This window comes from Erpetoichthys calabaricus, chromosome 10 (assembly GCF_900747795.2).
Source record: "Erpetoichthys calabaricus chromosome 10, fErpCal1.3, whole genome shotgun sequence".
Classification (NCBI taxonomy): Eukaryota; Metazoa; Chordata; class Cladistia; order Polypteriformes; family Polypteridae; genus Erpetoichthys; species Erpetoichthys calabaricus.
Window position 1 is genome coordinate 106,282,482 of NC_041403.2, and position 20,254 is coordinate 106,302,735.

Consider the following 20,254-nt stretch of genomic DNA (forward strand, 5'->3'; position numbering starts at 1 on the left):
TGTCCTGACTTGCTACAAGTTGTGAGAAGATGGTGTTCAGGCAGAGATCAGCTCTCACATGTAAAAAGATATTGATTTGATAGCAAAGAAATAATAGTTGTAATAAATCTTGTATGTTACGTGACTTCTCCATCTATATGGAGATGCCATGTATTGTCAGCCAAAATGAGAGCGTTGGCAACATTACATGTAAAATGCAGCTTAGCGATGGTGGTGAGTCAGGTATTTCACAACCAACCATTTCTCGAATTTTGTACCAAACTTTGAACACCCTTAAAACATGCGAGGTAATACGCAGATTTATACTTCTATTTTATTTGCTGACTACTCCACGTGAGGTAATGTTAAGACAAGAGGCATGTGCATAGAGATCATTGCCCCAAGTGCAGATAAACACGCTTTAACACACAGGTGGTCATGGATGAAACCTGTGTTGTAGCAGCTAGCATATTGACCTAAAGATACATGGTGCTGGATGGGAGGTCAACAGCACAATGTCACAGAGGTCTGCTGAGCTCTGCTTTCTGTGAACCTCTGGAACATTCGCGTTACACTTTACAAGTGCAGGGAGGATCAAGAAGGCAGGCAGTGGATAGAGAGAGCCTGAAAGAAGATAAGGGAGGGATCATGGAGAGAGGCACGGCACAGTGGAAGACAATCGGGATCACTGGAAGATACAGCACAAGAATAGCAGTGGCTGGTTTCAGTAACTGTTACTTCACGAGGCATTTGCCACAGCCATAACAGTGGGAAGGTGATTCTTCTAGAAGAAGTTAAATAAACGTGCCTGATATTGGTCTTCATTCGCATTCGGTGTTTGGACTGAGTGACTTCATCTCAGTGCTCACTACAGGATAATTCCAGATGTTGTTGCGAAGTGGCTACAATTTTATGCGTGTAACACAATTTTCTACCTTACTATGTTTTCTTCTTCCACTTCCTCTCCTCCTGCTACTACTTTAAATATTCTTCTTATATTTGTGGTGAAGTCATAGCATTAATATCTGAAAACTACAAAATGCCATCATGATTTCCTAGGAAACTATGAAACATTCTCCGTGAACTCCTCGTCCTGGCTGTGAATAGGTGTGCAGCGCTTCATGAATATTTCTCAAGTCCTACTCATGAGTTAATAAAAATAATAATCATGCATTTTATTTATGTAGCGCCTTTCCCACGCTCAAGGTAGGACAAATTCTTATCCTACTCAGTCAGTGGTGTAATGCCGAGGAGTAATTCTGAGACACTTGACAGAATATGGATGTATGCCGAGAATTTAATGTTTTCATTGCACCTTTTTTTACATTATTGTGTAATATGCATAGTATATATTATTTTGTAAAGCAACAGATGTGTTTGTTGACAATAAAGAAATATGTATCCCTGTGTAGTGTTAACACCAAACCAGTGTGAATCTAACGACCGCAGCAGTATCTTGAGTTTATATGAACAGCAGTAACGGTCCAATTCTGAAATACCAATACGTACCCACCAGGGAGCTTTTAGCTGCGAGATAACCGACATTGTTGACTTTTGTGAAGAAAAAGAACATGCTTTTCAAGGTTTTTTAGCAAAAAGTAGTCAAAACATTTAGCAGGTTTGATCAACTTGGAAAAAAAATGTTGTAAAGTAAGATTAATAGAGACATCAGAGTCAGACCTTGAAGGAATCCAAAAGAAATCTGTATGATCTGAAACCTTTTTTATGTAACAAATATAATCTGTGTGGCCCATTTCCAACAATAAGGCATTTTGAGTAAGACTTTAAAGAAAAAAAAATTAATTTTGCCTATTTTTTGACGTTGTCTTATCAAATCAGGCGTGAAACATACACACACATAACAAAAGCACACGAACTAAGCAACTGTATCCACAACCCCATCGAGACCTTGTAAGTAACTGAAACAACAAAATGAAGTGTCACCAACACAAACATGACCGCTTCCGAGTTCTGATCTCTGTATTTGTTTGTGTCCTGTGTTGCAGTGAACGAGTTTACAGTCATCAGGAAGAAATTCAAGTGCCCCTACTGTAGCTTCTCCGCCATGCACCAGTGCATCTTGAAGAGACACATGCGTTCCCACACCGGCGAGAGGCCGTACCCCTGCGAGATCTGTGGCAAGAAGTTCACCCGAAGAGAGCACATGAAGAGGCACACGCTGGTGAGTAGCAGAGAGCTAAGCCTGACATGTTCTCATTTTTTCATTGAAGGAAGAAAAATAAATTTTACACACAAAGGAATGTTGCAGAAAGAGACTTTTACAAAGTTGGGCTGTAGAACAGCACTGGTGACTTGTCAAGAGGAAATAACAGTTTGAGATTACTGCAATATTAAAGGCTTAAGAGTAGCTTTATTTTGTTTTAATTGGACGGATTGCAGTGTGGTAAGTAGATTCAGTTACACAATGAAATTAATGTACTCCAAACAGGAGCAGGAGCACTTGACCGTGGTGTTTTGTAAACCATATAGGCTAGCGCACTCTCCAGACACAGCCTTAAAGGCAGCACTCGTCAAAATGGCTGTGCAGATTGATTTTCTACAGTTTTAGCAGAGGTGTAAGTCATCACGCATAGATTCATTCGAATGCCGTGGGACTTGTTTAGCTTTTAGAAGGGCTTTCAAGTATGAGTTTTACCTCCCCCATATAACCAGTGTGCTGAAAATTGTGTTTAATGATCTTGTCTTGGTCATAATACATAAATAAATATAAAGAGAGCTCAATCATACAGTTGCAGCCTGCACTGAATGTAAAAAAGCACAGACAATTTTCAAAAGTGTGTGATATGCAGTGCAGCAAGTGTCAGTGGACAGCAGTCGGGTGTGTTGAAGCTGCAGCCCAGATGTGAGGAGGTTTATGCCCAGGGTGGTTGTTAGAGGCCCATAACAGCAGCAGCAAGCTAAGACCTCTGCATTGGCAAGTCAGAACCTGCCATGTTTTGTGTAGACGTCATAATCCTACCTCTTAAAGGTTCTTTTGTGTCTGTGTGTGTGTGGGGGGGTTGGGTTAGCATACTGCGTAGTGGCGAGTTAATCCACTTTCTTTGATACATTAATAACACAAAGGTTTTGCTTCCTGATTGCTTTTGGGAGCATCTTATGGATTTTGGTCTACTGATGTCAAAAATCACCTTTAAATTTTCCTTTCCTCTACCATTTTATTGCATTCATCTATTTGCCTCTCATATTTTAATATGTTGCCCACAAAGTAAACGGTTTTGTTTAGTCTTGGCCCGGCTTTGGGTTTGGAGCATGACCCACAACAATGGTGGCTTGTTACTGGTTCTGTTTCGTTCACTCTTCAAAACCCATTGGCTACCCATTGCAGTACAAATGAAAGAAACCTACAAAAACTTGGCACTGTTGTTGAAACCTACTGTATACAGTACAACAACTACATCTGAGACATCTGTGCTGATCCAACGTTAGTGGCACTGCTACTAGGAATACAGTTTGGATATACCGGGTCCTGTTGCTTCATTTGCCAGTGGGACAGCCATGCTAAACAGTCTCGTGACATTATAAAGAACTGTCTGTTCCGTAAGCTGTAAAATGGGGCACATAAACGTCTTGTTGACTCACCTCCTCCTCATATGAAACTTGGACTGGTGAAAAATTTTATGAAGGTGCTGAACAAGTAAAGTGAAGAATTTTGATATTTATAACTTCCAAGATTAAGATTATTAGTCCACAAACTAGATGTGCTATCGATGACAAGTGGTTTGAAAATCTGCTAGCGGCCCCATAGGGAAGGCATTTAAGGATGTCATTGATCATTTTCTTGACAACTACGTAGTACCAGACTACATCCAGCTGCTTGACGAGATGCTTCAGGAATATGTACAGAAGAAATATGACAAGCGAGAGGAGACCATTCAGTCCTCCGAGCTTGTTCGTTTAGCTAATATTTAGAGAGTATCTCTTCCAGATATCTCGTAAAGGTTGTCAAAGTTTTTGCTTCAATTACATGTCTCAGTAGTTTGTTCCAGATTCCCACAACTCTGTGTACATAGAAGTGCTTCCTGGTCTAAATCTCAAATTCCCATCCCTTAATTTCCACTAGTATCCTGAAGTGCATTGTTCACCCCTAAGTTAAAAGAATGCTGCTGGATCTGTTGTATCGGCGCCTTTGAGAATTTTGAAGATCTGGATTATGTCCCCATGGAGTCTCCCCAGCTCGAGACTGCACAGGTTTAGTTCTGTCAGAGTATGACATGCTTGGTTGCTCTTCGCTGCACAGCTTCACGTGCTGCTATGTCTTTCTTGTCACATGGTGACCAGAACTGCACACAACATTCCAAATGTGGTCTTACCAGTGCATTATATAGTCTGAGCATATCATCTCTTGATTTGTGTTCAACAGCCTTTATGATGCAACCTAAAATTATATTTGCCTTTTGACACAAAACCAATGATTTGCAGCATGGTCCCGGAAAAATTAATTTTCTGCATTCACACTTGGGCTTCTTCCCTGCTAGTCTTGATGCAGTCAGTGAGGAACATCATGAAAGGTTTCACCAGGACATCGGAAGGATGGGAAAGCCGTATCAGGACAAGTGGAACCCATGAGTGCATTTTTAACGTAATTGAACTAATGCAATGTGTCAACACCATTAAACATGCTAAATTGAACAAAATGTAATTCATGTTTCTCCAAACTCCTACATTCGTGTTCAGCTTGAAGCTATCGTAAATAACCAACAAATAACTTTAGGAAGCAAAACTTCGGCTGGGTTGGGGTATTGCGCCTGACCCGACACAGATTGACATGGGAGGCATGTATAAAATAAAACAAAACAGAACTTTTATTTTCTTCAGCTGGAGGGCACATCTTCCCCGTAATCCCCCCAGCCGCAACACAGTCCCAAGCACCAGAACTACGACACCAAAACACTCCTTTCTCTTCTACCACCACTCCTCCTCCCGACTCTGGCCCTTGAGTGGTGGTTGCTGGCTCCTTTTATGGCCCACCCGGAAGTGCTCCAGGTGCTTGCTATGCCGGCTGCACTTCCAGGTGTGGCAGAACCAGTGCCCAAAAGGGGCCAGCAGCTTCTGCTGCAGCACCCCCTGGCGGCGCCTGCGGAACCCCACAGGGCTGCACAGAACTCCAACCCCCAGAGAGGCTGCCATCTAGCGTCCAGGGGGAGATACTGGGTTTCCCACCCTTGCCTCCCTGGTACATATGGTGCAGGGGCATCCCAGCCAGGCACGGGTCCCAGCCATCTGTCACAGTGCCCTTCCCTCAGATGAGCCCCGTAGGGCTCAGTGGCACATCCCGTGAGGGCTGGTCATCTCCATGATGGGGAGATGGTGTCCTTAGTACCACGGCTCCGCCCTGTGGAGACAAAAGCAAGAAGTCTGGGGGTGTTGCCCTGATGTCCATGCCAATTGGCCGTCCTCTCAGGACAACACTGCCAGACGTGACCACAGCGGCTGCAGTTATAGCAACACCGCCCCCCTCCAAGTCGACCTCTGCGGGATTGGAAGCAGGATGGAAAGACCTGCTCCCTCGTCCACTCCGCTGAAGGCACCTGATGTTTCCACCACTTCGCAGCACAGCCCTCCACTGCCTTCAGGCAGACTGGCTCGCGCTGCGCACTGTTGGGAGTATTCCGTTTCTTCCTCCGGGTTCTCCTCTTGCTCTGGGGTGCACTGATGGTCTGGGTCCCCTTATGGGAAGAAGGGAGACCCCTTACCGTCTGTATCCCTTTTGACACCCGCGAGACTGATGCTGGCAGTCGAGGCAAGGTTGTTTGGCAGCCGATGTCTATCAGCTGCCTCCCTGCGCTGTCCTTTGCCGCACTGTCAGTCATCGTGGCTGCGTCTCTTGTAGGAGGCGGGGCTGCCTGGCAAACAGAACTGGTCACTGCTGCCGCTGTTGCGCTTCGCCCTCCCCTTTCATATACGGCACAGGCTTCACTTATCTGTACCGCCGCATTCTGCAGGCTGGAGAAACTCGCGCCGCACCGCTTCGGCCCTCAGCCACGCTGAGCTTCTTCTCCAGTCCCTCTTGGGCTTCCTGCAGAGCCTGGAACACCTGCAAGAGGGACTGGACTGCAGGGGTTGGAGGACGCCCCAAGCAGGTTAGTTTCCTTTACTCGCCGGCCCCTTCGGGTACTCACCAGGAGCGGGATGGAGATTCGATTGTCGACAGGACGCTGACACACATTCCCCACCCCCTCACCTGCATCTGGGAGGTGGCGTCACTCCCTCACCGCCCCCTCCTCGCCAGGGAAAGCCATGTCGGGGAGATCATCCAGGTGCTCATCCTCCGCTCGATGTCCTGCGGAGAAAATGGGGACCGGACCTACCTCGCTTGCTGGATGGCCGCGCCAGTGGAACCCCGTGAAGCCTTGGGGGAGTACGAGGCACCGCTGCAACCCAGGGAGGCTGCCATCTAGCGTCTAGGGGGAGATACTGGGTTTTCCACCCTTGCCCCCCTGGTACATATGGTGCAGGGGAGTCCCGGCCAGGCATGGGCCCTGGCCATCTGTTACAATACTTTTTAATTTTTTTTATTACAAGAAAGTAACAGTATACAATCAAGCTCTCAAAAGTTGCAGAGCTTATACAACAAATTACTTCAAAAATCAATAGAGAAAAAACACCAGAGAGGGGAAAAATAACAGAATGTAACTCTCACACAAGCTGTATAAAGTAATTAATAACAATATTACAGGATAAAGTAAATACAATATTGGCCAGGAGTATGCAGACTAAGCTACCAAATCACATAGCTGACGTGGAAACTTTGACAGCTTTTTGAAAATTTCTGAATAAGACGTTAGGACAGCCAGCCTATTGAGCCTGATGAGTGTCGTCCTGTTTGTCAGACTCCCTTAAGTTCTTGAGATACAATTTAACAAGGGGAAAATAACAAATTAATACACAAGCGTAGGCGGAAAAGAAAATTAAATGAAACAAGGACAATTTTAGGGGGTGGTGCAATGGAAAAGAGTGGCATTAAGGTGCACTGGGCTACCTTCTCACAATGCCCAAGTTTCTGATTCAGTCTTGAATCAAAAAGTGAAGTTTTTGAACTTGTGCAGACAGAAAACTGGAGAAGGGGGCGGAAGGTTGGACTTTGTTTTAAGTTTTTAGTTACTACTCACACAATGGACTGTTCATGAAGGGTGAAATAATTATGAATGGGAGATCTCTTGGTGTTGGCTCAGGAAACTGAAACATAGTGAAAATGCTAAGGGTTAGGACTTTCTGTCACACTCATGATCCAGTGGGACTAGAACTTTGATTTTGGTCTTAATTGAAAGCTTATGATGAGATACACACTAAAGAAGCAAAAAATGTGGCTAGTGGCAACCACCCTGAAGTTATCAGGATTTGGACCTTTCCTGGGGTAAAATGCCTAGGAAAACTGATCAGAAGATGACATGGCAGAAAGAAAAAAGATGCAGCGACAACTACTGACCATCAAGGCCAATGATGTGACATCAAAGACCATAATAAGAAGAAGATAAAGAAGAAAAGCAGCACCAAGTGCGGGCAGAGCGCGAATGAGAATGATGGAGAAATGCATGTCACGGGGGCCAGCATGTAATAAAAGCATGGTCCCTGAAAGTCTATCCAGGACACGGTACACATGTGTCCAATGTATGCATTGTGTTTATTGATCATCGCACGACGCGATGAAGAACCTGACAAAGAACCCCTTAGTGCAAGTATGAAAATGTACAAAGAAGACCAGCGACATTTGATGAACGTCAAGCACATCACAGAAGGCGCTTAACAGAGTGATTGAGCAGCATTGCCAAATCTGAACAGTTGAGCTTGTTCTGTATGAACCGCCTTTACTTTTGGACTGAAACACTTTTGTTTTTTGGACTTTGTTGTTGACGACAGTGTGACGCCATTTGTATTGGGACCCTAACCTGAGCAGATCAGTGGTGAAGAATATAGAGACACAGGCTAAATTTTATCTAAAAACAATATTTCCTGTGTTAAAGTGCTAGAAAAATAATTTTGGTGTGATGTACTAATAAACACAGTCCTGTGCAAACGCACAGGAAAACAGGCGCAGGTGAAACTGTACTGTATATACATGGACTCGTACATAAATGCTGCAGAAAGAAAAACAACCAAGCGAATGACTCTTCTTTCTCGAAAGAAATCAAGAGGATTATAAAGACAATTACCAAAAATAACAGAAGTATCAAAAATACAGGATGAAAACATTGAAAGCTTACAATTAGCCCGTACTTCAACATGCTCGCTCTGTAGTTCTGTTCCCACCAGTCGTCAGATTGTCAAAAGATGGCCTCTGCAGGTCTTGGTTCAGTTTTATATGCCAGGCACCATTTACCTGGGCAATCTGTCCATGTCTGCCCGGCACAACCAATCAGTGATGCCATTGTGGCGTTCTCATCCGGAACCCTCTTTTTGCAGGTGGGTGCCCACTATATCAGCGCCTTCACTCACACACACTTGCGCGTGTATCTACAGGCATATGTGCGGATGTGTCCCACTTGCCGGTTTCCTGAACTCTTCTCCAAGATGGAGAGTCTTATGGCTCTTTATCAAACTGGCATGCATGCTCTTGCTCTGCCTGTAACCTCTGCAAGTCATATGGACAGAACGAACGACCATTTGCATTTCTATAGCACTTTTCTCACTACTCAAAGCCTTGCTCAAGGGCCCAACAGATAAGAGTCCCTATTGGCATTTACGGGATTCGAACCGGCAACCTTCCGATTACCAGTGCAAATCCCTAGTCTCAGAGCCACCACTCCATGCCACCATTGACACCCACAGAGTAACACCAGGATGTCAGTACTTTGGCGCTCGAGTGTACATGCGGCCCAATAGGCCTCACCGACATGACCAGCTGACCATACCTCGATCTGAAGCGCGGCTTTGTGTTGCTGTTCAGCCTTCTTATTACTCCATCATGTGAACCTAATAAGTAATTATTCAAAGAAAAATAAAGCTACAGTTAGTTATAATGCTTGCAAAACATGTCCCTCTGATACGATAGAACCGTCCTGTGGTAGCCACGTGTTTGCTTTACAAACCATTTTGCGGTTGCTGGGGATTTTTTTTAGGGGTGGATTGGGGGGGCTAGAAATCACAGCCTGATTAGAAAGCGAATATGTGCAATCATTTGCAATTAATCTAAAATGGGTGAAAATGCGTACCACAGAAATGCAGTTTGGCTTAATGGAGATCAAAGGGCTGGAACCATGACACGTGCCCAGCAGTGTCAAGTGTAACAAAGGCAGTATATTTTAGCACTGTGGTTAGCTGATAGTTTCAGACCTGTTCATCTGGTTAAATATTCGGGTTTCATTCAGAAGCATAGCTAGCCTCAAGACTTTACCTTGACATCCGTTACATGTCCACCCGTGTGATTTGGTGCATATTGGCATTGACGGGTAGGTGGCACCAAGGTGGTGTGAAAATAGAAAGATATCTCAGGTAAGTGTTAGAGAGGAGGCCTAATATTTGTGTCGAAATTCTTTGAAATGGTCTCCTTCCTCCAATGGCAGCATCTTACCTCGCAGGCATATGAAATAGCGTAAGCCGCGCTAATGCAGGGTATTCGTAAGAAATGTAATGATTTACTTTATGAGGTAGAAGTACATAATAGTCCAAATATTTTCGATTGTAACAGAAACATCTCATTTTCATCCTATGATAGCAGTCCATTGAGGGCCAGACGCTTAGTAAAAGATCAAAAATAACATGTTTGTAATCACAGACCTTGAAATAGTCCAAAATGATATTGGGAGTAGCTCTTAGAGGGTTAGGACCCCCAATAAAGAATCACAAATCACAAAAACATTATATTCATGATGGTCAACCTCCAAAATAGCATAAGGCTGGGTTTATACTTGAAGCTCAAAATGCTTACACGCACGCATCATGGCTTCCACACGTTCCCAGCGCTCTTTTGACACGTCATCTGAGCAAGTTGCAGTACCAGCAAAAATATGGGTGGCGTGTATGTTCAGCTTTTGGTACGTGATGCCAGCATCGTTGTTTTCTATCAGCTTCTCCATAGTGACAGACATACCTGTCAGAACAGCTGGTATCAAATCGCCAGCTCTTTGAAAGTGGATTTGGAAATGTGCAAACCGAAATGGATGCAAATTCGAGACAGATACAACTGTGTAAGCAGAAAATGTCAGAGAAAAGAAGCAGGGATTTAGTCGTTGTGAGATGAAACGATGTGACGCCAAGCCGCACTGCAGCTCCAACAGGATCAATGTGCGCACCTCGATACTTGATGAATGGTTCAATGCAGTGAAGCAAATCATCAAAGTTAAATGCAAAAGTATTTGTGGTACTTTGATTCATCCATTTCTCGTATAGGCAATACAAGCGTTGCATATTACCCATCATAATGATGCAATACATCTAAAAGTCTCAGATGCCATCTTCTGTGTCTGTGTTGCCATCTTTTTTTGCATCTTTGCAACAGCATCAGAATGCAAAGAATTTCTATCTTCTACGTCTTTCTTTAATCAACTTATAACACAGCGAAACCGGACGTTGTTTTATCACCGCGATGGTGTCCCACACTGCCACCTGCTGGAATCTTGAGATTTACATAAAGTACTCATGTAAGTACGGACAGTACACTGCTTGCATAGCAGCAGCGTCCACAAGTATACACGTCACATACATAGAGTTAAATATATCCCGGCCCTAAGACTACACTCCACATGCCTATGTTACTAATTCCCATTTTTTCAAAGTTTTATGGGGTCAGTTGACAGTGAGGATGCAAGAAGTAGAGTTGGCGAAGGTGGATGAGTACAGAGCACAGAGTAATGGGGATTGTGGAAGAGAAGTGAAAAAGAGTGCAGGCAGGGTGGAATGGGTGGAGAAAAGTGTCAGAAGTGATTTGTGACAGACAGGTATCAGCAAGAGTGAAAGGGAAGGTCTACAGGACGGTAGTGAGACCAGCTATGTTATATGGGTTGGAGACAGAGCTGGAGGTGGCAGAGCTAAAGATGTTAAGATTTGCATTGGGTGTGACAAGGATGGATAGGATAAGAAATGAGGACATTAGAGGGTCAGCTCAAGTTGGATGGTTGGGAGACAAAGTCAGAGAGGCAAGATTGCATTGGTTTGGACATGTGCTGAGGAGAGATGCTGGGTATATTGGAAGAAGGATGTTAAGGATAGAGCTGCCAGGGAAGAGGAAAAGAGGAAGGCCTACGAGAAGGTTTATGGATATGCTGAGAGAGGACATGCCAGATGATGGGTATGACAGAGCAAGATGCAGAGGACAGAAAGATATGGAAGAAGATGATCCGCTGTGGCAACACCTAACGGGAGCAGCCGGAAGAAGAAGGGGGGGGTTCAATTGACATGACATGCACAAGTTCAAGGCCTTCAGATTGTTTTTCCTGTAAACACCTCTTGGTTTACTTTTTATCATAAGGGTGTTATTTCCTGAACATAATACAATCCAAAATGGCCTAAAATGGAGGGTTTTCAGGTCTAGAAGGCTAAAATTAGAGGGGAAGTCCAAAAATCTCGACATCTTGCATAACTAGACAACAAGATGAGTTGAACAGTATGTCATATGTGGGGCTTTTCTCACACCGGCGAGTCACAAGGCACCAGACACAAAAACTGAAGTAGTTTCAAGGCATTCATAAGTATACAGATGCTCCATGTAATAAAAAATGTTACTGCACTCACGATGAGCCTTTTATGATTTTTTGGGATGAAGAGTTTGTTAATTTCACTGTTTATGACAGCACCATCCTTTGGGCATGTGCCTGAAGCCCAAAATAACTTTAGAAAAAGCAGTAATGTCTCATTAGCAATGTGTGGTCCTTACGCTGCAGTATTAGTTCCATGTGTGGTCGAAACATTTTTAGCAGGAATAAAAGAGGAACAGGGAGAATCAATGCCAGAGTAGTCTACCTTGCTATTGAGTGGCCACGTATATTAAACAGAAGCAGGAAGTGATTACTTCAATCACCTGCCGCGTGTGGTCCTGCTCTTTTTATGATGCTGCGAATTGCAAACATCTGCCTATAACATGCTAAGCATTTCCATTTGGGTAGGGAGAACACGGCTGAATGGCGTAGAACACGGGGGGAGCAGACGTGCTCTTTGTAAGCCCTGGTGTAGGAGTCCTGTCTTTTATTAAACTCGAACCTCCATTCACTTCTCCAACAGATGAAGTCCCAGAACTGACTGCTTTGCTTTATAGTAATTATAAGAAACTAGCTGTGTAAGCCTGTGCTGTAAAAATCCCAGACTCCTAGAAACCATGGACTTCGGCACTTCAGTCCATCAATTGCATCGGTTGTGCATTAGCGGCTAAGTGAGTTTCTCTTTTCTCGGCGGTTTCACTTTGACAACAGAGTCGCTTTCTTTGAGCTTTATGTTGTAGCCTTGCACTTTTTGTGCTGCCCCGCACTTCTGGGCTACAGACTCCCATGCGTAGACATTTATATGTAAGACAAGTGGCCAACAGGCTTTACAGGAGCCCCGTTTCTTTTGCAATGCTTTATTTAAAAAAAAAAAAAATGGTAAATCCAATCTGGAAAATGTCAGCAGATATAAATCATTCATCGCCCTGGAAAGGAGCAGGAGACTCTTAAGGCGTCTTCACACTCCTAGCCTGTTTGCTTTGCTCCGACCTAGGAGATGATTCGTTACTTTGTTTCAGTTTCACGTTAGTTTGGTTGCTTTTCACACTGCAAACTTTTAAACGATCTGAACGTACCGATGAATGTCCCACGGGCACGTCGTGGACTTCGTTCGTTAGGCAGACTCATTTATTTCCCAGGAAAAAAAATATCAATGGTGTCAACAAGAGTTGTGTTTTTGCACCGCTGCATTTCCCATAATTATTTGGATTTTTTTATCAAATGCAGCTCCTTGAGTAAAATGCCCATTATCAAACAACTGAAAGACTCCTATAAAATTACACGCTGCTGTGAATGGTACGAAAAGGACACATTTCAAGTTAGCGAGTGCACAAAAGAAGGTAAGCTGTGCTGAAGGCACACACCAATGTGCTTCTGTTTATGACAGTATAAGTAGCGGTTGAGTTTCCTATAATTGTATTAACGTCACCTCAACCTTTAGTTTAAGTTACACATTGTGATAAGAAAGACACGGGTACATCTGAAAAGGTTTGGGGCAGCCACCCATGTATTGTGCCCTGGCTGCAAAAGGTTACATTTTGATGAGTTGTGTTCAAGTTGAAGTCCAAAACAGAACTGATTTTGGTTTGACAAGATGGCGGCTTTAAAGGCCATGACAGGAAGTGATGTCATCTGGACAGGAGCCAGAAATGGCGTCTTCGGGACCGGAAGTGGCGTCATCAATAGCGCCGACAACTAGTGGGATTTCCCGGAGATAGTCTACAGAGGAGGGAGAGAGAAAGTTAGTGCAGCTCGCCACCCCCCTGGTCTGACGTGGTACTATTATTATTTAGGCCCTCTAACTGCCTCCCAATCGCATGTGTGTCTTAACTCTTGTAGACACTTCTGAATAATGTTCATTTTGGAATGTCTCGGTAACTTTTGCTACATACAAAATGTCACCGTTAGTAAGCCACCATATCCGCATCGCGCTGGAAAAGCGATCACGTTGAGAGGACGCCCCACCTGCCTATGCATATCATAAGATCATCGGTCTCACAGGGCACTGCTCTTCGTTCCTTGTCACCTCTGTACATGTCTTGATCGTGCCGATCACAAGTGCGTTTCTATCAATTTTTTTGTCAGATCACACAAGTGCAAGAGGCTCCGAGCCTGAATCAGGCTGGTAATTATGCAAGTTTTTTTATGTGGATTGAGTGACATTTGTATGTACATATTAATTTTTTCCTTTTTATTGTTTTAATGCTCCATCTTAACACTCAAATTCATTATGCTGTAAATGAGATTCTCTAATTACTGACAGCAGATGCATAGCATGACTACCACAGCAGGCACAAATTCCCCCATAATGCACAGTATTTCCTGTAGTTACATCGATCCCATGTCGAATCACAGCCATAGCTCACACAGACTGCGCTCCATTGTTTGCTTGGCATTGCATCAAGACCACCCTTTCCAAAGGGTCTCAGTACAGTTGTTTAGGTCTGCCCCAGAGTACACTTGGCGTGTTCACATCTATCTAAGTGAATCGGGTTACAGAGGAAATCGCAAGAGATTTCGAAACAAAAAAGCACCAAATGAACGAGGTATGAAAAGTCAGAATTGTACCAAAAAAAAACAAAATTAAAGGCCTAGTCCTGAAACACATTTCTGTGTATCTTAAATATACAATGATGATGACACACATTTTGCTAATCCACATCCAAGGAGTCCAGTTAAGCCAGAGCTTCAATAAATGACTGGAAGCCGGCTTCCATTGAGAGAATGGTGATGGACAGCCTGGAGTCGTCATGGCTGCGACTGAATGCCACGATGTTAGGTGCCTGAACAAATCTGAACGGATGATCTTCCTACTTTCTGCTGTCACTGCCCTTCAGATAAAAAAAAAGACAAAAATGAATGCCAAAACGTGCGCAAGTCTTTCGTATCAAATCACTGACCTCTCTTCTTTTCCCCCCCAAATGTCGTACTCTTATATCAATCTCTCCATTCTCAACTTTTCTTTTTCTGTTCTCATTTATTGGGAATACGCAAGAGGCCACAAGACTGGGGGATGTCTTTGCAAACCCGTATGAATGAGGGGAGAGCTTGATGACCTCACATTGTTCGGCACACTCTTGTGGATCAATAATCGATAATAATTTAACATGAAAACAGCTTGTCGGTGTGAATATCCATGGTCCAGAGTTGTAGATATTCATATTAGAAGTCTTACATAATTTCAATTACTGCTCGAGAGTCTTATTTTTACATAAGGCTAGGAATTCCCAGAGATCCCACGATGAAACATTACCATGATACCCGATCCACAAAGTAATGACAATATTGCAGTATTTTTACACTGTAATTCATATTGTCATTTGTTCTTCCTTTTTATTTCACTGAAGTTAGAAATGGCCTCATTTTTCCTGCAATATATCGTATAATTGTGTATCTTTATTTATCGTACATACAGTATGCAGTGTGTAGCAGATGAACGTTATTTAAAGTGATCTTCGCTGGACACTTTTGTCCATTTCCATCATCTGCCCTCCCTCTCACAGCCCTCCTGGTGTTTTTGTTTTTTCAGGTCCACAGCAAAGATAAGAAGTACGTGTGTAAAGTGTGCAGCAGAGTCTTCATGTCGGCAGCCAGCGTGGGAATCAAGCACGGCTCGCGACGTCATGGAGTGTGCGCTGACTGCTCAGGTCGAGGAATGTCCTCCTTTATAGATCAGAATGGAACAGAAGGTTCACCAGACGATGACATGTACCCCGTGGAAAATCAGTTCACAGACGACCCTGATGATCTTAAGGCGGACGTGGACGAGGAGATGGTGGACGGGGATGGCGAAGGAGACGGGGAAGGAGATGTGGATGAAGATGTGAAATGGAAAGCTGACTCAGGAATGTCGCAGCCACATGTCATCCTCGATGACGACAAAGAGGAGAGCGATTCTGCACAAGAACCCGAGCACCATGGCGGGAGTGACAAAGATTTCACGTGGATTTCTTAGTCCTTCTTTTCAAAGGATACCTTAAATTAGCCTTTGCAATGATTTAAGACGACAATGTAAGCCGTTACAGAACCAATATTTACTTGTGCACATTTTTCCGTAAATTGTGGATCTGCGAAAGCTAGGGAGTGTTTAATTCTTTTTTTAAATAGCCTTTAGGAGTTATAATATTACAAAGAGAATATCTGCAGGAAAGGCGTTGAAAATTCTATTGATGTTAGTCAATTGCAAAATAGACTTTCAGTTTTCACCTGTAATTTAAAAACAAAAAATGACCTCTATATATTTGTTTTGTTTTTCCTTTCTTCTGGTGGCAAAATGACTTAGCAGTAAACAGAAAAAGAAAAAAAGTGCCATCTGTCATCTTGCTAATTTGCAAACTTCACTGTTTACCAGGATTTGTGGTAACACATTGTTAGTGTTTCTACTTGCAAACTGTAGCTGTAACATTCTTTGCTGCAGTTTGAATTTGATGGCACAGAACTGCCCCAGATTTGCACTTTAATTGTCGTCCAGTCGAAATTCCCTCCTCGTGTCGTTTACATTTTTCATATTTATAAGCAACTCCGCCAGTCCTCATGACTGTTATTACTGTCTCCGCAGGGCTCCTTTGTCAGCCATGTCAGGTTCTTTATAGATGACGTGCGACGGTCTAACTTTTTCTGTTGCTGCAGACTGATGATACTCGATTGATATTAAACAAGCCAAAGTGCCAAACACATGCAGCATACGTTTATTTAAAGAATAGTGCGGCGCATATCAAAGGAAAAGATGGGAACGTGAAGGAGATTAAGATCACGAGGCATGTCATTGTGCATATCTAAGTGAGGTTACGATTCCTAGAATCCACTGACGAGAGGTCGGTATAGCGGCACGCGACCAGCGGGCTGCTTTTCTGTGCTCTGCCCATTCACAAACAGAGGAGTGGCAGCTGCTGTATCGGCCCGGGCACTGGAGGGCGCTAGGCAGGAGCGCGGCAGTCCTATCGCAGCGAGATGTTAGCTGCCTTACGTGTGAGTAATCAGGGCCGGTGTGTTCTTTGACCGCGTTCTCACGTGGACATGCGTTCAGGTGCACAGTGACAACATCTTCGGCTTTTTGATTTTTGTTGTTCTGGTTTTTTTTTAGCTAAATGTAACTCTCCGTAAGTGAGGTTATGCGCTCAAGAAGATAAGATCGGATTAAGTCCACAAAAGTGGAAGGGGGACTGAATTTGATTTTGTTGAATCCAAACATGCTTCGTCGTCTTAAAAGAACACGTGAACCTTTTGCGCTTATGTTTGGCACTTCAGATCCAGTGTAAAAGTATATTTAAAAGAAAATTCAAAGAGAGATAGAAAGGATGGCCACTGAGCAAACACGTAATAACAAGAAAATGAAAGAGTCAGTGACACTGGATACAGAGATATGTTTATTATTATTATTATTACTATTACTACATTTTTGTTTTGTACCGCCTTACTTCATGAAGAAAACGCAGGACGGCCACACTTCCGTCAGCACCTCCCTGTTTGACACCATCACAGAGAAGGATTTGTTGTTCAGAGTGAGGAACTGTTCAAAATGAAATATTTATTTACTGTAATACTTGGTTCCGGAACTCCATCCAAGGGCTCTCTTTCTATTTCAGAAACTTCGTACGAAAGAAGGAAATCCTGCTGCATTGCATGGGGAGGGAGTGGGGTAGCCAGCCGGTTTGCGAGCGGCCTCCTTTAACGAGATCGCAGAACTGCCGAGGGTCCGTCGGCGTCAGCGGCGTCCCACTCGCGACGTCTTCTGTTTCCAGGGTGCTTTATCAAAAATAATAGATATGTATAACAGGACTTGGCCTTTCTTAGGAATTTTATATATTCAATATTTTTTTATTTAAGCTCTCGAGAAGCACCCAATTATGCTTTAAAAACAATAGCTTTTTTCGTATAGTACCTAATAAGATTCTATGTATTTTGTCCGGTTCCCAGTTGGGTTTAAAGTTCGTATTTTTGTTGAAAACTTATTTATTAAAAGTTGTTCAAGTTGGAGATGCTGTTTTATAAACATTCCTTCCAATTTACCAATTTATGCATCCAATTTAAAAGCTTTTTTTTTTTTTTTTTTTATGTCTGTGCCAGGATATTTTATCTTTAGCGTGAGAGTGACATTTGATTTATTACACGCTGAATGCTGAGCTTTACTACATGTTTAATTTTAAACGTGTGCGTATATTTCTATATGTATGTGTGTGGGAATTTCTACTTGAGTGTGTGTGAGTGAGTGGGTGTGCTAACGGGCTGTATGGACATGCGCACACGTGTATATGTCTGTGTACACGCCATGTGCAGACACACGTATACATGTACAGACAGACATTAGTTTCGGAGTATACATATATATGAGAAAAGCTTTTATATTTTGCCTTGTCGTAGACAGCGAGCCGCGTGGCTTTCAGAACGTTTTTTCATAATATTATTGTGCCAGTTATGTGCTTTTTTGTAAAAGAAGAATAAATAAGAGAAGCTAACTTATTTGTTATATATTGTTGAAAAGGTATATATAGCACATGCTTCTATATTACTAACGTACACTAAATGACAAATGTTATACCAAAAATAATCTAATATACGTTGTACACATAAAGTGCTGTTTTGTTTTTTATTTTTTGTTTTTATATTTTCTTATTTTTCACTTTTGAGGTGTGCAGATTCTAAGCTTTGACAAATTGTGTTTGATTCCTTTTTGTAATTCTTCTGTATTTAATGATCCTCGCCAACAGCAGAGATTGCATTTTCAAGAACCAGACAGCTTTCACGATTTGCAATTTCTGCTTGCAAACCACCGTGACGGAAACTTCTGACTTTGTTATCCAGGATTTTTTTTTTTCGGTTTGTATATTTTTTGATGAATTGCTATCCAGTTGGCGAGGGTCTGTCTCTCTTCAGATTTTTATTACTTGATTTTTTTTTTGTATTCGAAATTTAACTTTGAATTATTTGGATCGTTTTCATTTACTGTATCAGGAGAATAGCTTTTCCGAATTTAATTAATTTATTGATTTTTTTCAATCATAATCGATCTATATATTTAGTAGGCGTATCGATTCTTTGTTACGAGCTCTTTCGTTTCTGGGTTTCTGGATGACAGCAGCAGTTTGTGTGCGGGGCCCGACGGCGGACTTTTGGGCCAACAGCGCCATCTAGCGGTAGAAGTGGGTCAGTAAGCAGAAGTCGAACGTGGCGCGGCTGTGCAGAGGCGGCGGCGTCACGTGACTGAATGCCAGCGAAGCGCCAAGAGCTGCGGCCACACAAGAGTCTGAAATCAGTCGGCCGCGGTGAGCTCAGCGGGCGGCTCGGCGGCTTGCCTGTCGTCTCTTCGCTTCAGTTCTTTCGGTTTCCTTGTGCTTCTTATAATTCGCAGGGACGCGATATCAGCCACCAAACTGAGAAAATCTTTTTTTGTTTCCCGCAGCTGACATTGTCTGATCAAGTCAGCCGGCTAGCGTCACAGATACCGGGGCTGGGAAGAACGAAAGTCATTGGTAAGAAGAGGAAACCTGGGTGAGCAGATCAGGGATGCCGCCGCTTTAAAGGAGCGGCCATCGGACTGACCGATAAAGCGGCGCTTTGTTTCGTTTGTTATACCAAAGCTAAGATGAGGTTTCTGCACACCTCTGTTTTATTTTAGAAATGCAAAACTGGAACAATTTGCAATATTAAAAAAAAAAAGCCTGTTTAGCTTGATATGTGCAAATCTTGAAGCCATAAATATGGTTACTATAGTCTATTTCGAAACTATTCCGATTATTTTAGATTTTGTGCTTAATGAGTGCTGTGTGTACACTTTCATATATATTATTTATTTTATTTTTCTCGACATGATTCGACATGTCTTTAATAGGACAGTGCTTGAAACTGTTGAATTTCTCTGTTGGGAATATTGTCCTCTATGATACTGACTTTATAATAATTATTATTATAAACCTGTGTTTGTAATGGAGATGTGTTAAAAGAATACAAAAAAAAAAAGTTAGTAATCACAATTAGTGGGAGAAGATAACAGTGCATTGTACTGATTTTTCTGTATATGATAGTCCTGATGATTTTACCTTTTTCTAGCTGAATCATACAATTCCTGTACCTTGTTGGCAGGCCAGCGGCTTGTCGCTCTTTATTCTCAATTTCATGTTAATGAGATTAGTTTAACAATATTTGCAAACCAATCAGTCTGAATAAATTTGGAAATTGCTGCTGACTACAAAGCTTGTGGATTTTCTTTCCTTATTTTTAAATGTGGTCTTGAGACACTGCTGACCATCACGGCACATTTGTCATTGTGGACAATGAAAGAGCATCTGTGTGGTCACAAGGAGAACGAGCGAGCCAATCACAGGCTGCGACTGGGGCAGAGCCGATGACTGCTGGACTGCAGGGCACGTTGTCATGGTGATGCTAGAACCTGGTGAGTAAAGGTGATGATCTTTGAGCTATGAGGATTATTGCTTACACCCACTTAAAGCCTGCCCTGGCAGTGCTGGACGCAAGGCAGGCCACCAGTACCCCGCGGGCAGTGTTAGCACATGTGTTAAACTAGCGGATTTAGCACGACGTGCCGCACATTTTCTCCATTACTGGGTCACTTGAGCCAGATCAGCACTGGGCACAAAATCCTGGATGATGAGCCTGGTGATTGTAAG

The 20,254-nt window shown here is 43.0% G+C and overlaps 1 protein-coding gene across 1 annotated transcript in view; it reads left to right on the forward strand.

The window, feature by feature from the left end:
- The window catches only part of zbtb46 (zinc finger and BTB domain containing 46), a 166,701-nt gene extending 146,882 nt beyond the window's left edge, over positions 1 to 19,819 (forward strand). The window contains exons 4-5 of the mRNA XM_028811712.2: positions 1,986 to 2,161; positions 15,160 to 19,819. Coding sequence (XP_028667545.1) covers positions 1,986 to 2,161; positions 15,160 to 15,585 — 602 coding nt within the window. The 3' untranslated portion in view covers positions 15,586 to 19,819. The remainder of the gene's footprint in view (positions 1 to 1,985; positions 2,162 to 15,159) is intronic.
- The last annotated feature ends 435 nt before the right edge of the window (positions 19,820 to 20,254 follow it).